The sequence below is a fragment of the Chelonia mydas genome, chromosome 1, assembly GCF_015237465.2.
Source record: "Chelonia mydas isolate rCheMyd1 chromosome 1, rCheMyd1.pri.v2, whole genome shotgun sequence".
Taxonomy (NCBI): Eukaryota; Metazoa; Chordata; order Testudines; family Cheloniidae; genus Chelonia; species Chelonia mydas.
Window position 1 is genome coordinate 203,700,827 of NC_057849.1, and position 17,859 is coordinate 203,718,685.

General features: G+C 45.3%; 1 protein-coding gene across 5 annotated transcripts in view; it reads right to left on the reverse strand.

The window, feature by feature from the left end:
* Positions 1-17,859, reverse strand: part of SPAG17 (sperm associated antigen 17) — a 290,246-nt gene that overhangs the window by 233,884 nt on the left and 38,503 nt on the right. For all 5 annotated transcript variants that reach the window (XM_043538771.1, XM_043538773.1, XM_043538772.1 and 2 more), the window contains exons 2-3: positions 17,015-17,155; positions 16,524-16,583 (exon numbers count right to left, since the gene is read on the reverse strand). In XM_043538771.1, coding sequence (XP_043394706.1) covers positions 16,524-16,583; positions 17,015-17,155 — 201 coding nt within the window. The remainder of the gene's footprint in view (positions 1-16,523; positions 16,584-17,014; positions 17,156-17,859) is intronic.

Sequence of the window (17,859 nt, forward strand, 5' to 3'; positions counted from 1 at the left end):
GTACCACAGCTGGGGATACCAATGCTGATAGGCTCAGCAGATCTCTCACTGCTGCAGATGCCTCTGGCATGGTCAGTACCAAGATGGTCTTGGGTTGCTACGGTACCGTAGATGTAAAAGGCACTCCTTCAGGCACTAGACTCTACAGTACCTGCCTTGGTGCCAGTGTCAACGGCACCACCAGTGAAGAGGAGTGCGTTGGTCTTGGCTGCACTTTAGTCTTCTCCCTGTGCTTAGAGGATTTTGATGCCGGTGACCTTCTTCTCTCGGTGGTCTTATGCCTCTTCTTAGGCCCTGGAGAGGGCTAGCAGTGCTGGGTTTTGGGCAACATAGGAGGCGCACTCCTAACTGATGCCGAAGCAGTTGGTGCTGAGTCAGAACAGTGAGAATCTGATCATGGGCGGCAGGTATAATAGGGGGAGGCGTGTGTGTGTGTGTGTGTGTGTGTGTGTGTGTGTGTGTGTGTGTGTGTGAAAGAGAGAGAACGCAAGTGGGGAGTCAGTGGCAGATGGGATGGGGGGGAGTGAGGAGGCAAGTGGAGGGGATCCCTGAGTAACTTTACACAGTGAAAAAGCCTTCCAGAGACCTAATAGCAGAAATCACTGAAACTGTTAAAGAGCCATTAGAGTGGTAATGAAGGCATTTAACAGGCATTTGCCAATGCCCAGGAAGCCTTTGGCCACATTCAGCTGGATTTTATATTGTACAAAAATGTGTTATTGGGGTTAAAAACAGTTTCCAAATGACGACCCTTCAGTTATTCTCTGTACCCAGAAGAAGTAACTGCTAACCTGGCTCAAGGAGGAGCTCACATAAACAGTGAGTTTATTTCTTGATCTAGTCATTTTATTCAAACCCAGTTTAAGTAAACGAGTCTGGCAGGGAATTCAGTGTAACAGTACCGGCTTTACAATGGTGCCAGTGGCACCATAGCGCCGGGCCCACGCTCTAAAGGGGCCCCAGCCCGGCCCGGCCCACTCCACTTGCGCTGCACCCCAAGCCGCTGGCCTCTCTCCCTTCTGGCTCCTCCATGCCCACTGCTTGCTCCTCTCATCCTGATGGCCGACCAGCTGGCTGAGTGCTCCTCTCCGCCCCTGTCACTGGCAGAGAGGAGCCCTCAGGTGCTGCCACTCCAGGCCGGTGACTGTCCGCTTCGGGCTCTGCCTTTCCCTTTCCCTGCCTTTCCCTTTCCCTGCCGCTTTGCAGAAGTAGCAGGCTGCGGAAGTCGCCTCCTGCACTGCGGGCGCCAGAGTCAGCCAGGCAGGGCTGGGTGGGGCCCTGGGGGACGGGGCTGCTCTGTGCTCCAGAGCTTCAGCTGTCCTGCTCCCTAGCACTGTGCTGGGATGGGGGATCCCTGCTCTGTGCTGCCTCAGCAGGGCCAGTGAGGCCCAGGAGGCAAGGCATGGGGGAGTGTATCTGGGGTGGGGGGGTGGTGCTGGGCTGTGAGGGGGCGGGGGCACTGGCCAATGTGGGAGGTTTGTGTGTTTTGGGGTGCTAGGCAGTGGGAGGTCTCTTGGGGGGGGTGCTGGGCAGTGGGGAAGGTCTGTGTGTGTTGGGATGCTGGGAAGTGGGGGTCTGTGTGAGGCACTGTGTAGTTGTGGTGGTGGGGCTGTGGGGAAGGACACTGTGCAATGGCGAGTGGGGGAGATCTGTGTGTATTGGGGTGCTAGGGAGTGGGGATACTGTGTGAGGTGCTAGGAAGTTGTGGTAGGGCTGTGGGCAGGGGGGTGTTGGGCAGGGCTGGTGGTGTGCAGGGCACTGTGCGTTTGCGGTGGGGGGGGTTGTGGGGGGTGGCACTGGCATAGCAGTTTCAGGGGGCTCTGACCATAGGGAGTCGGGGAGGAGGGGGTTGGGCGGGGGGGAGCGTTGTGACGCAGCATGGGACCGCCCCCAAGGGGAAGGGGCATGCTGGCAGCACAGAGCCGGGCAGGCCAGCATCTGCTGGTTTGTAAACAGTGCCCTCACACTGGGCTGGGCAGAGCAGGGATGTCCCCGCCATGCCATGCCCCATTGCCCCTGGCTGGCCCCTTGCTCCAAGGACCAATCTCCCCGTGCCATGCTCCATTGCCCCCATAGGGGCCCACAAAAGGTTAATCCAGCCCTGCTGTGTAAGAAAGGTGATTAAACTACTGCCTTAATGAAGGCTGTCAATGACAAGCACTATTTCAAAAGGAGAGATTAGGCTTCAGTTTGGTGCCGGCTTTTCGTCTCTCTGTACACAGTACACAGTACACACTGAACTCCGTGCCACATAGAGGAGAATCTATCTGACAGTTGAGCTATACCTGTTGCCTGGTCAGTTTCCTTGGGGAATGTTACTTTAAGGTGAAAAGGGGAAAGGGTATCACGGGGGGGCGGGGGGGAAACAGCAGCAGGGTGAGGAGGTGAGCAGTGAGCCAACTGCACAGCAGGTGGTGGTGGAGGTCTCATGGCGGGAGGGGAAAGGGCTGCGGGGGGTGAAGAGGCGAGCAGCAGGTGGGTGAGCGGGAGGCGGGTGGGGGAGGAGATGAGTAAAGGGAGGTAAATCGGGGGGGTGAAGAGGTGAGTGGCGAGTCAGCGGTGGGTGGGGGTGGGGCTTGGGGCAGAGAAGAGGTGCAGTGTGAGTGGGACTGTGGGCGGAAGAGGCAGGACAAGGAGCTTGCCTCCCCAAGGGGAAGTTTCATGCTCCGCCCATGGGTCTGATAGAGATCTCAGGGCTGCCTCCATGACCAAAAACTTTAGACTGTGATTTAAAGTCTTTGCAAACTTGGCAATGATCCGAAATATGAGCTTCCCTTACATACTTTGAGCAGCTTGAGTGTGGGTCACTCACAGACATTGGCCTAGCGCACACAGAGTTTGAAGCCTCAGTGACTGAGGCATTCCTCAGTACTGAGAAACAGAAACCCCAAAACTGGGGACTGAAAACAAAACAAATCCTATCTACACCATTAGCTAAGTACTAATCAACTACAACACTAAAATATTTATGATACATTTACAACGAGTACTCTTAGAGCACTTGCTAAGGCAAGCCAAACAATTCCAACCACTGTCACAGATGGTAAGAAGGAACTGAGGGGGCTCTGGGATGACTGCTCCCATTATAACAGCATGCACTGGCTCAAGATGGTAGAGGGTGCTCGTGCTGCTCTGATGGGTACCATTGACAGAAAAGTTTCCAACGACTGTGTGAGCGGTGCATAAAACCCAAGAGTGGAAGACACATGTGCAATCACTTGAAGAAGAATAGTACCCCTAGGCTGGATTTAAACCAGTTACTTAACATTGAAATGAACCATCTTTCACTATCAAAGCTATTCAGTCTGCTGTCCTTTGCTTGCCAATGAGCTCTTCACTCATCCTACATTAAGAATGCTAATTAAAACATATTAGACATGTAAAACTTGTGCAGCAAAAACCAGAGACATTAGCTAATACGGATATATTGTTAAAGGAGTGAAAATACGAACAAATGGACCAATGGACTTTCAGAGGGATAAAGAAAGGTTTAAATACAGAACAGAAGGGGGTGGGAGGGCAGAAACATAAACCACATACAACAAGAGAAAATAACAGACAAAGACTGAAAGCATTCAACAGTAGCAGAGAAAATGCAGCTCAGAAGTAACAGACAAATATAAAGCAATAAGACAAGATTAAATAATAAGGAAAAAATAGAAAAAGTATACAATGAAGCTAATACTTGGGCTTCAGAAGCACGCTGGCCACAGCTCCTGCTAAAGAACATAAAACATCAAAGAGAACAACAGCAGAAAGCAAGTTTATGTCCTCAATTTTACAAACCTTTATTCTGTAGAAGGGAAGAACACCCTTTTTTCAACTTGTTTTTCTGCCAAATGTTAAATTTATTAGTGTATTTAAAAAGACATTACAGTTTTTATCTGACAGTGTTTATGGACAGTGGTGACATAGTGATGGCTACATACATGCTTCCATAATAACCATCTTTTTCACTCGATCATAAGAACTTTCTCAAAAATTATTTTGGAGTTGAAACTTTCCATATTGAGTCTCAGCACAAGTTCAATTTTAGAAGAAGATAGGATCAAAATCCATTGCACTGCTTTTCAACTAGAAAAGGCTCATTTTCATTTTAAAAGTATTTTTTTCCACACAGAATGCCTATAAGCTGATATGGTAAAAAGATGAACCTTTCAATATGTGATTACTTCTTTTAAGGAAAGGCCTCTTGGCCCAGAGCCTTGTGCAGTAAAACCCCACAGGAGGGAGGGAGACAGATTTCAGAAGTTCAGTTTGCAAAGTTGTTATCAAGAAACGTTCCCCTCAGGAAGAGGGATCTATGCTGCAGCAAAGGAAGCAGGCTGTGTAGCCAGGACTATCTATCATCAGGAAACGGAGCCATGAACTTTGTCCTGGGTCCAATACAATTGGGGTGCACAGTAGCATCAATAAGGAAGTTGACACCCTCCCTGCCCTGTGTAGAGCTTTGGGGCCTGGAGGGCAGATACACTCCACAGCTGCTTGATGATTCCTCCTGAGACCACCAGATGTTTCACAAGTCTAGAAGTCCCTTGCAATTGACCATCAAATGTAGTAGAAGGCAAGGAAGTGGCAACTTAGTCCCTAACCTGAACTGTTGAAGCTCAAATGCATTCCCTCAGTCCCTCATGGTGAATGATGCGGAGGTATCCTCTTTCTGCCAAGGCCCACAATGAAGGTTGGGAGACAGACCAGATACACAATTCAAAAGAAAGGAAGGTTAAGGAAAGAGGAGAAAATGATCCTAAGAAGACATTGAGAAGGAATGGATGAGTGAAAAGAGGAAGAAAGGGAGACAAAAGGAAAAACAGCAACGTTTCAAAAAGAAGAAGAAAGGAGAAAAGTTAATTGGAGGGAAAACAGACACTGAGGAAAAGAGACAACTAGACGGTGAAGTGGAAAAGTGACAAAGAAAGAGACAGGAAGAATGAAAAAAGAAGAAAAGCGGGATTGACTTGGTCCTCAGCTGCATTGAAGTAGATCACAGTGCAGCTGAGGAGGCAGAGAATAAACCATTACTCCATCCCAACTCTGTCTCCTTGAGGCTGGCTGGACCCCAACACCCACCGACCCAGAATTGATCAGTTCCACTTTGAAGAAACTAGGACTAAAGTGGTGTCTTTCCTCTCCCACAGCCAAGTGGCCTTGGGGAAAAACTGAGGAGAGGACCTAGCCAGATACTCCAGCTAATAGGAGAAGCTGCAGAAGCAGACCAAAGCAGGAACATTTGGACATCCAGAAAACTTTCTACAGTTCTGACTGGACTTTCTCTACCCCATGCGGATGGGCTGTTTGCTCCCTCCCTCTCTCACAGTCTCTCATCTCAGCTTCACTCCATACCTGCCCCTCTTACCCTCTCCTCCCTTGTCCTGTCCCCACAGGTTCCTTCCCTTCAATGTTCCCTCTCCCTTCACGCTCCTTTCCATTTAGCTGATCGCCTCCTAACTAACCCTCCCCACTCCTAAAATCCCACCCTGAGGAACTAACATATTGTTTGCTGTCATAATGTAGTTCACTCTGCTGGTATGTTATACCTAGGGTGACCAGATAGCAACTGTGAAAAAACGGGACAGAGGGTGGGGGGTAATAGGTGCCTATATAAGAAAAAGTCCCCAAAAATGGGACAGTCCCTTTAAAAACAGGACATTTGGTCACCCTAGTTATACCCCTCTCCTCATCCTGTACCTGCCTTGTCTATTTAGATTGTAAGCTCTTCAGGGCGGGGGCTATGTGCTACTGTGTGTGTGTGAGTACAGTGCTGAGCACAACGGGACACGATTCTTATTGATCCCTGGACACTACCATAATACACAGATTAATAAATAAAAAAACTAAGGTCTGCTCCAATTTGTACTAGTTTATAATGGTGCTCAGGGGGACATTATACCAGCAAGGATTGTGGGAGTACAATGCACTTCATTCCTGTCTCCTCCAGCCCCTTCCCATCCCCAAAATGCAACCTATGCTGGGGGTGGAAGGAGGGATGGAAGGAGCATATTGCTGGCTGCACTGACTTAATGCCAGCCAATGATTCCCCTATGACTGGAGAACCTTCAGCTGCTCATTTAGAACAGATTTATGGTCCCTATATACTGCTCTGGCAGCATAAAGTTCCACCATAGGCCAGGATATGGCTACTGATTTGATAGTATTTTACAACCAGTCTGCATGGGTTTAAATAACTACACAATGAGCTAGGCAGTGTTATTTTATTGCACACACAAAACAACATTAAAAGAACATTAAGTTTGCATTCTGGCACTCAAATATTGGGAAATGCCCATTTTTCCACAGGACCCCTACCTAATTCAATACATAGGATGGACCTGCTCTGGGAATTAATCAGGGCTAAATAGTTAATGAGGCTGTTGTCTGTAGGACCCCTGCCTCATTTGTTGGAGAAATTGGAAAGTGTGTAGTGAATGAGGCAGAGGCTCTGGGCTACTCATCTAATCTCAATTGCCATCACCCTGTCCCCTCTACCACCGCCCCCCCCACTCCTCATATCTGTCTCTCCCCTTCCTGGCTCCTTGTTTCTGTCCCCATCTCCTTACCCAGCCAGTCCTAATTCCCTCCCCACTAACCTGTTTCCTTCACTCTCTCCCAGTCCCAGTCTCCCCACCCAGCCAAATCTAATTTCCCCATCTCCTGTTCCAGTCTTCAGCCCCTTCTCCAGGTTACTTGTCTCAGTCTACTTGTCATGCTATCTCCCCCAGGTCTGGCTTTTCTCCCTTCTGCATTTGTGTCAGGGCTTCCTTCTCCATACTGCTTAGGTACTAGCAGCAAACATACTGCCAACAAAAGAGAGAGTCTCCCTGCTCCCAGTTTGGGTTCCTGGCCTCACTCTGGTCCACCACAGCCAGAAGCAGCAATTGCAGGGAAATTCATTCTCAGCTGTCACAGCCCTGGGCTGGAGCATGCTCAGTGCAGATGCAATCTGGTATAATTTAGCTTCAAAGCTCTAACAAGTTTCTACTGAGCATGTGCAAATGGAGATTTTTTTGAAGTGGCCTGATTTAGGCAGATTTTCACAAAGATGGCAAAAGACAAAGGCCACTCCCCTTCCAAATTTCAAGTCCCCACCCAAAGCATGCGGTCTTCTCAAAGACAAGGTCACCAGAATTTTTAACATGATCATAACACATATGTTTTCCCTATCTCATTCTTGGAACCAGCTGAACCATTTTTGCTGGAGCTTTCAAAAAAAAAAAAATTAAGCCTGAGGCAGACAGGTATCATGGGTTTGAAAAAGCTATAAGTGTCTTATAATGGGAAGTGCTGAATAACTTTAATTACATGTGGCATTACCAGCTATGCCTATAACAGAAAGCTGCCAAAATATTACAATAAAATAGATATGTGAATAATAATACATAAATAATACATATACACCATACAAACATTTTATACACTGTTTGGTGGGAAACATTAGAGGACAGATTAATCTGACTTGCTATCATGTCTGTTTCAGAGTAGCAGCCGTGTTAGTATGTATTCGCAAAAAGAAAAGGAGTACTTGTGGCACCTTAGAGACTAACCAATTTATTTGAGCATAAGCTTTTGTGAGCTACAGCTCACTTCATCGGATGCATAAAAGTGGAAAATGCAGTGAGGATATTTTTATACACACAGACCATGAAAAAATGGGTGTTTATCACTTCAAAAGGTTTTCTCTCCCCCCACCCCACTCTCCTACTGGTAATAGCTTATCTAACGTGATCACTCTCCTTACAATGCGTAGGATAATCAAGGTGGGCCATTTCCAGCATAAATCCAGGGTTTAACAAGAACTTCTGAGGAACGGGGGTGGGGTAGGAAAAAACAAGGGGAAATAGGTTACCTTGCATAATAACTTAGCCACTCCCAGTCTCTACTCAAGCCTAAGTTAATTGTATCCAATTTGCAAATGAATTCCAATTCAGCAGTTTCTCGCTGGAGTCTGGTTTTGAAGTTTTTCTGTTGTAATATCGCAACTTTCATGTCTGTAATCGCGTGACCAGAGAGATTGAAGTGTTCTCCTACTGGTTTATGAATGTTATAATTCTTGACATCTGATTTGTGTCCATTTATTCTTTTACGTAGAGACTGTCCAGTTTGACCAATGTACATGGCAAAGGGGCATTGCTTGCACATGATGGCATATATCACATTGGTAGATGTGCAGGTGAACGAGCCTCTGATAGTGTGGCTGATGTTATTAGGCCCTATGATGGTGTCCCCTGAATAGATATGTGGGCACAGTTGGCAACGGGCTTTGTTGCAGGATAGGTTCCTGGGTTAGTGGTTCTGTTGTGTGGTATGTAGTTGCTGGTGAGTATTTGCTTCAGGTTGGGGGGCTGTCTGTAGGCAAGGACTGGCCTGTCTCCCAAGATTTGTGAGTGTGATGGGTTGTCCTTCAGGATAGGTTGTAGATCCTTGATAATGCATTGGAGAGGTTTTAGTTGGGGGCTGAAGGTGACGGCTAGTGGCGTTCTGTTATTTTCTTTGTTAGGCCTGTCCTGTAGTAGGTGACTTCTGGGTACTCTTCTGGCTCTGTCAATCTGTTTCTTCACTTCCGCAGGTGGGTATTGTAGTTGTAAGAATGCTTGATAGAGATCTTGTAGGTGTTGTCTCTGTCTGAGGGGTTGGAGCAAATGCGGTTGTATTGTAGAGCTTGGCTGTAGACAATGGACCTTGTGGTGTGGTCTGGATGAAAGCTGGAGGCATGTAGGTAGGAATAGCGGTCAGTAGGTTTCCGGTATAGGGTGGTGTTTATGTGACCATCGCTTATTAGCACCGTAGTGTCCAGGAAGTGGATCTCTTGTGTGGACTGGTCCAGGCTGAGGTTGATGGTGGGATGGAAATTGTTGAAATCATGGTGGAATTCCTCAAGGGCTTCTTTTCCAGATCCAGATGATGAAGAGGTCATCAATGTAGTGCAAGTAAAGTAGGGGCGTTAGGGGACGAGAGCTGAGGAAGCGTTGTTCTAAGTCAGCCATAAAAATGTTAGCATACTGTGGGGCCATGCGGGTACCCATAGCAGTGCCACTGATTTGAAGGTATACATTGTCTCCAAATGTGAAATAGTTATGGGTGAGGACAAAGTCACAAAGTTCAGCCACCAGGTTTGACGTGACATTATCGGGGATAGTGTTCCTGACGGCTTATAGCCCATCTTTGTGTGGAATGTTGGTGTAGAGGGCTTCTACATCCATAGTGGCCAGGATGGTATTTTCAGGAAGATCACCGATGGATTGTAGTTTCCTTAGGAAGTCAGTGGTGTCTCGAAGATAGCTGGGAGTGCTGGTAGCATAGAGCCTGAGGAGGGAGTCTACATAGCCAGACAATCCTGCTGTCAGGGTGCCAATGCCTGAGATGATGGGGCGCCCAGGATTTCCAGGTTTCTGGATCTTGGGTAGTAGATAGAATATCCCAGGTCGGCGTTCCAGGGGTGTGTCTGCGCGGATTTGATCTTGTGCTTTTTCAGGGAGTTTCTTGAGCAAATTCTGTAGTTTCTTTTGGTAACCCTCAGTGGGATCAGAGGGTAATGGCTTGTAGAAAGTGGTGTTGGAGAGCTGCCGAGTAGCCTCTTGTTCATATTCTGACCTATTCATGATGACAACAGCACCTCCTTTGTCAGCCTTTTTGATTATGATGTCAAGGTTGTTTCTGAGGCTGTGGATGGCATTGTGTTCTGCATGGCTGAGGTTGTGGGGTAAGTGATGCTGCTTTTCCACAATTTCAGCCCATGCACGTTGGCGGAAGCACTCTACGTAGAAGTCCAGTCTACTGTCTCGGCCTTCAGGAGGAGTCCACCTAGAATCCTTCTTTTTGTAGTGTTGGTAGGAAGGTCTCTGTGGATTAGTATGTTGTTCAGAGGAGTGTTGGAAATATTCCTTGAGTCGGAGACGTCGAAAATAGGATTCTAGGTCACCACAGAACTGTATCATGTTCGTGGGGGTGGAGAGGCAAAAGGAGAGGCCCCGAGATAGGACAGCTTCTTCTGCTGGGCTAAGAGTATAGTTGGATAGATTAACAATATTGCTGGGTGGGCTGAGGGAACCATTGCTGTGGCTCCTTGTGACATGTAGTAGTTTAGAAAGTTTAGTGTCCTTTTTCTTTTGTAGAGAAGCAAAGTGTGTGTTGTAAATGGCTTGTCTAGTTTTAGTAAAGTCCAGCCACGAGGAAGTTTGTGCGGAAGGTTGTTTTTTTATGAGAGCATCCAGTTTTGAGAGCTCATTCTTAATCTTTCCCTGTTTGCTGTAGAGGATATTGATCAGGTGGTTCCGCAGTTTCTTTGAGAGTGTGTGGCACAAGCTGTCAGCATAGTCTGTGTGGTACGTAGATTGGATCCACTTCCTGGACACTACGGTGCTAATAAGCGATGGTCACATAAACACCACCCTATACCGGAAACCTACTGACCGCTATTCCTATCTACATGCCTCCAGCTTTCACCCAGACCACACCACACGGTCCATTGTCTACAGCCAAGCTCTACAATACAACCGCATTTGCCTCAACCCCTCAGACAGAGAGAAACACCTACAAGATCTCTATCAAGCATTCTTACAACTATAGTACCCACCTGCTGAAGTGAAGAAACAGATTGACAGAGCCAGAAGAGTACCCAGAAGACTACAGGACAGGCCTAACAAAGAAAATAACAGAACGCCACTAGGCGTCACTTTCAGCCCCCAACTAAAACCTCTCCAACGCATTATCAAGGATCTACAACCTATCCTGAAGGACGACCCATCACTCACAAATCTTGGGAGACAGGCCAGTCCTTGCCTACAGACAGCCCCCAAACCTGAAGCAAATACGCACCAGCAACTACATACCACACAACAGAACCACTAACCCAGGAACCTATCCTTGCAACAAAGCCCGTTGCCAACTGTGCCCACATCTATTCAGGGGACACCATCATAGGGCCCAATAACTTCAGCCACACTATCAGAGGCTCGTTCACCTGCACATCTACCAATGTGATATATGCCATCATGTGCAAGCAATGCCCCTCTGCCATGTACATTGGTCAAACTGGACAGTCTCTACGTAAAAGAATAAATGGACACAAATCAGATGTCAAGAATTATAACATTCATAAACCAGTAGGAGAACACTTCAATCTCTCTGGTCACGCGATTACAGACATGAAAGTTGCGATATTACAACAGAAAAACTTCAAAACCAGACTCCAGCGAGAAACTGCTGAATTGGAATTCATTTGTAAATTGGATACAATTAACTTAGGCTTGAGTAGAGACTGGGAGTGGCTAAGTCATTTTGCAAGGTAACCTATTTCCCCTTGTTTTTTCCTACCCCACCCCTGTTCCTCAGAAGTTCTTGTTAAACCCTGGATTTATGCTGGAAATGGCCCACCTTGATTATCATACACATTGTAAGGAGAGTGATCACTTTAGATAAGCTATTACCAGTAGGAGAGTGGGGTGGGGGGAGAGAAAACCTTTTGAAGTGATAAACACCCATTTTTTCATGGTCTGTGTGTATAAAAATATCCTCACTGCATTTTCCACTTTTATGCATCCGATGAAGTGAGCTGTAGCTCACAAAAGCTTATGCTCAAATAAATTGGTTAGTCTCTATCATGTCTGTTGTAATTTTAAACCCATATAAAAGGAAAAAGTCATTATTTCTCTATCTGTCATGTTTAGGAGGGACATGTTCTAATGCACATTTAATTTATTGCTGGAATGAGCAAAGGAATAGAAGTCAGGCCTCCTGCTTTATAATCCCAGTTCTACTATTGATTCATTTTGTGACCCTGAATATGTTACTCAGGACTAGATCTACAAAGGTGTATAAGTACCTTACTACCTCTTTAAGTGCCTAAATCTTCCATTTCAACACCACTGACATTCACAAAACTACCACTCAGCAGCTGCCTAACCTATAGACTCCTAAATTTCTGACAGTGGGCATACACAAACCACCCAAGCCCTGACCTTGCCCTACACTAACAATGTGCTCACAGCCCTCACTGAAGTCAAATCTCCAGGAGGGGGCACTGAAGCCTGAGCCCACCTGAGCCTCACTGGGAGGCAAAAGCCTAAGGGCTTCAATCCCGAGCAGGGGGGTCTGTAACCTGAGCCCCGCCACCCAGGGCTGAAGCGCTTGGGCTTCAGCTTCAGCCCCGGGCCCCAGCAAGTTTAACGCCAGCCCTGGAGACCCCATTAAAATGGGGTTGCAACCCACTTTGGGGTCCTGGCACAGAGTTTGAGAACCGCTGATCTAGAGAGTCGGGCTGCTGTCTCACATACCAGGTACCTGAGTGTGTCCAAAACACTGAACAGCCCAGTGGTTAGGGCACTAACCTGAGATGTGCAGACCCATGCTCCAGAACAGGGACTTGAACCCAAGTCTCTCACATCACATCCCAGGTGAGTGCCTTAACTACCAGGCTTTTGGGTAGAGTTCTTTCTTTACTCTCCTTCTGCTTGGGCATGGATTACCAAAATGGCTGACCTGGCTTAGGCACCTCACTCCAGGAGAGGGTTCACGGCTGACAATTCCAAGCAGAGATAGGCATCTCCCTCTGGTCTGTAAGTCAAGTGCCTAAGGCCCAAAAAATCAGGAAGTAGGCATCCAAATACCTTTGTAGATCTGGGCCTAAACCCCATCCCTTTCCTATGCATTTCACTGCTGGCTGAATTAGGTGGCTCCTCGCTCAGCTTGCTGCCTTCTGAAGATCTCTTTCTTAAGCACCTAACTTCCCCATGCATTGTATTGGGAACTTAGGCACTTAACTCAAGATTCCACTAGGTGGCCAGGAGCCTAGGAATTAGGTGTAGCAACTACTCACCTTTGTAGATTTAACCCTTGAGCTCTTTGTGCTGTAGCCCATAAGACTAGCTTTCCTCTACTATAGTCACTGCCTTGCCTTTATTATTCTGCCTTTATTATATTCAGGGAACCTACAGGCTTATATCCTGTAAGGCATTGACTTCAGCTGTTAGCATGAGGCTTAAGGCCTATGGACTTTGGCATAGATAAATGGCCCAACGGTAACCCCTATGTTTTGGGGAACTGGAAGTAGAGTGAAAGGTGGAATTTTGCCCATAATGACATCAGCCAACCATAGAAACATGAGCTAACACCAGCTTTTGGAAAGTTTTGGAAAGAACATCCAACCACAAGAGTGCCATGGCAAAGAATTGAGGTATATGATAATGAGTTGAACTCATGAATATACTAACCTATAGAAGAAGGACACCTCAACATTAGTAAGGGGAGGAAATACAAACAAGGAAGAAGGGAAATACCCCTACTGAATATGCATTAGACATGGTAGCGTCAGCTTAACATATTATAAAAGTGGCATCCCAGCCTGTGGGCAGGAGGAGAGAGAGAAATGTAGCCCTTGGGAGGTGCCAGAATGATGGCCACTGGTAAAGAGGAGGAAGGTTATGGTGACGAGGAAAATAATGACTAACATTTCAGGTTGTTCTGCAATCTACCTTACTGAGTTAGAGTGTTTGTGAGTGTGCTAAATGTATTAATAAATTATTTGTAAATATAGACATATTCCTATAGTGTGAGTGTTGCAACTGTGTACATCGGGGTTCCCAAATATATAACAATTTTAATAATACTGGGCCTGATCTTGGGACAAGAACCTGTCAACCCTCAAAGTGATAACTGGGAATTTTTATACATAATCGATAGATCAAGCTACAGTGCCTCTGTCTTCCAATCTGTAAAATTAACATAATACAAGCACAAGAAAATATTTAATGAAACTGAAAGGCAGAAAATTTAAAACTGATCCAAGGAAACATTTTTTAAACACAACACACAATTACCTTGTGGAACTCATTGCCACAAGATATCATTCAGACCACAAGCTTAGTCTTCCTGAGTTAAAGCAAGCACTGTATACTGCTGCACTGAAGTAGAAGAAGGGAAATTCCATTCTACTGAAGCAGCTTGTATCAAGGCCAGCACTATCAGTAGCAATTATAGTGCCTGCATCAATATCTGTGCAGTTTGCCTCAATAAGGCACTAAACTCCGGCACAGGTTCTATTATACTGTAGCTGTTCAAAAATCATTAAAGTTTTAGGAGTTCACCTGCAATCTCACTGGAAGCTGAGACACAAGTGTAGAAATCTTAGCGTAATGAATAATGTACTTCCCTCTGTACTCATTCTGTACTTGTTTATCATTACTGTCAATGAGAATTTTGAATGCAGAATCTGTAGTAGAACCCTCAGTGAATATTGTGGAGCAAAATTCTGCCCTTAGCAGGCAGAATTTATATTTGTGGCAGCTTGATCAATCTTTTAATTTGCTACAGCCAGACCGGAAACAGGATCCAGGCAAAAGGTCAGAACAGGCATTTTATATTCTCTGTTTAAAAAAAACCAGAGCAATAAAGTAAGTAGCTAATGAGACACAGCATTGACAGCTGAAATTCATAAGTATCCAGTCCACAAGTAAACTGCTCCTAGTAATTAAATACAGGTATCATGAAAAGGTTCTGCTTAGGGCCAAACTTTAAAATCCTTCTATCAGAAGGACTAAAAGCGTTTTACATCCCAGATAATATAGAATAAGATTGCCCGGGAGGGTAGTCCAGAACAGAGAGGGTTAATTCCATAAAATTCACAGTCATGTCAATTGTAAATAATTCCAATGGGACTTGTTCAGATAGTACTGTAGCATTACTGAAAAATACACTGCAACTAGAAAGACCTGTTATAAAATCCACCAAAACCTGAGACATATAAAAAGTTTATTAGTCATCACTGAGTTAAAATGTAAACAAGTTCTTTTTAGAGGAATCCAAAAATCTTTATGTCCAAGGTCTGCAGGGCCATAAAACTCTGGCTGAGAAAATTTTAAGCAATCTTTTAATTAATCACGGGATTTTATAGCCTCTCACAAACTGTATATTAAACGTTTACATGGTAGAATAAAAGGAAGTCCTCTTTGTATTAAGCAAGCTCACTAACTCTTCAGATATACCCCACTGGGTCAACCAACTTAGACCTTTACATCAAGTAGCTGTTTACACAAACAGTAGGCTCTAGAGCAGGAATCTCAAACCCAAATCACCACAAGGGCCACATGAGGACAAGTACATTAGCCTGAGGGCCGCATCACTGAAACCTTTTCATACAACGATACAAAAGTATAGTCAAAAATGAAAAAAATGAAGAGTAATATAGTATGCTATTAAAAGTCAATGTATTAACTTTTAAAAAACTGTAATGCAAAGAGGGGTTTTAATAAAATATAAACACCTGTAACTATTCCTTATGTGGTCAGTAACACTGATGATGATCTATGCTAACAGTCTATCAACATAGGTGTAATGGCAGGAACTTTTTAAAGTAACTATTCATACAAAATATGTTGCCACTTTTAACAAACATTCTTCCCAACTACTCACAGCAAAGAATCATACATGCTGAACTTCATACCTCAGACTGCCTGTCTAGTCCATGAGCCCCCGCCCCTGCCCCGCCTCTTCCCACCCCTTCCCCACCCCCATTCCAACCCCTTCCCCAAATACCCACCCGAACCCCACCTCTTCTCCACCTCCTCCCGAGTGTGCCGCGTCCCCGCTTCTTCCCCCTCTCTCCTGGAAAGTCCTAAGCGCCACCAAACAGCTGTTTGGTGCAGGGAAGCGCTGGGAGGTAGGCGGAGGAGCAGGGATGCAGTGCGCTTGGCTGGGGGGAAGGGAGCTTGGCTGCTGGTGGAGTCGGCGCCTATGGTAGGCCGCAGGAAATAACTCTGCGGGCCGCATGAGACCCCTGCTCTAGAGCATCAATGCTGCATTCTAGAGTTCTATTTTCTCATTGATGCAGAAGGGTTTAAGCACATCAACTGCTCTGAACACAGAACCATAGGACTGGAAGGGACCTCGAGAAGTCATCTAGTCCAGTCCCCTGCACTCATGGCAGGACTAAATATTATCTAGGCCATTCCTGACAGGTGTTTGTCTAACGTGCGCTTAAAAATCTCCAATGATGGAGATTCCACAACCTCCCTAGGCAATTTATTCCAGTGCTTAACTACCCTGACAGTTAGAAAGTTTTTCCTAATGTCCAACCTAAGCCTCCCTTGCTGCAATTTAAGTCCATTGTTTCTTGTCCTATCCTCAGAGGTTAAGAAAAACAATTTTTCTCCCTTCTCCTTGTAACAACCTTTTATGTACTTGAAAACATTTGGGAGAACAGATCCCAGCTCTGTATCTCTAGAATTCATGGAAACACCATTAAAATATACCCAGAGAATATATTACAAGCACCATAAAGAAATCCATGTCCCAGAAGGCACTTTGCTCCTCATTTGCTTTGTCTACAAATAGTTCATATGGACTGATTAAGATGCAACAAAAAGGAAGCAGTTTTGGCATCTTGGCAACAGAAATGTTTTTAAAAGCTGTATCCAGTGGACAAGAGTCATTTTTTACTCAAATATACAAAACGTAACTAATTATAGGTATTTAGCTCAATTATTTAAAAAAGCAATAAAAACTTTGCCTCTGCAATAAGTGCTTTAACCTACCTCATAATACATAGGCACATCTTTATCCTTTTTTCCCTTTTGATTTCCAGCTTCCATGATCTGTAAGAAAAGCAAAGTGCAGTACTGTGTTTATTATCTTCATCAGTTTTTTCTTGATTTCCCTCAGACTCCCTGACAGTAAGATATATTAGACTGGCATAATCTTCTAAGGCAGTGCTACTCAAAGTGGTGGTCCGCGGACCGGTGCCGCACATTGGAAAAAAAATTGCCGGTCCCCCACATCAGATAGCTTGAGAAGCACTGTTCTAAGGGATGTGGTAAAGGCTCCATCACTTTGGACATTTAAAACTAGTCTGGACAAAGCCCTGGACTACACAGCATTGACACAGGATGGACTAGCTTACCTAATAGGGTTGTTTTCTTATTTAAACTAATCTATTAATTTTAAATTAACACAGCAGCACTTGTGGCTAAGGAGGAAAAGGCTACCAAGTCTTCAAGAGGTTTTAATAATAAACCATTTTAAATACCTGTCCCAAAATTCCTTCCCACGATACCTCGCTGAAGAGCTTCCGCTGTGGCACCTGCACAGCAAGAGACAAGGCTTGTGTGTGGATTTCATCCTCGATTTTGTTCCCAACAACAAAAGCAATGCTAGGCTTCCAATTATCCTGTTGATTTTCCAAAATAAAAAATAAATGCATTAAAAAAGTCTTATTTTTGAGTTTTAAGAAACAAGCTTACATAGATTACTTCTTTACCAAAGGCAGCTGATGAAATCCATAATGTATACTGAGTATTGCCATATATGCCACACTTTAGAACACATTATATAAAATTTAAATAAGCATAAACACATGTTGTCCTACTTCTTTTCTCCCATCAGGTGGCAGCATTGTGCTATATAAAACAAAACACTTCCATAATACAATGTAACAATTCCTTTATTGGTGAATGCTCCATTAGCACAATGTGAGGAATATTTTAGGATGACACTTGCAGACATAGAATCATAGAATATTAGGGTTGGAAGAGACCTCAGGAGGTCATCTAATCCAATCCCCTGCTCAAAGCAGGACCAACACCAACTAAATCATCCCAGCCAGGGCTTTGTCAAGCCGGGCCTTAAAAACCTCTAAGGATGGAGATTCCACCACCTCCCTAGGTAACCCATTCTAGTGCTTCACCACCCTCCTAGTGAAATAGTTTCCTAATATCCAACCTACACCTCCCCCACTGCAACTTGAGACCATTGCTTCTTGTTCTGTCATCTGCAACCACTGAGAACAGCCGAGCTCCATCCTCTTTGGAACCCCCCTTCAGGTAGTTGAAGGCTGCTATCAAATCCCCCCTCACTCTTCTCTTCTGCAGACTA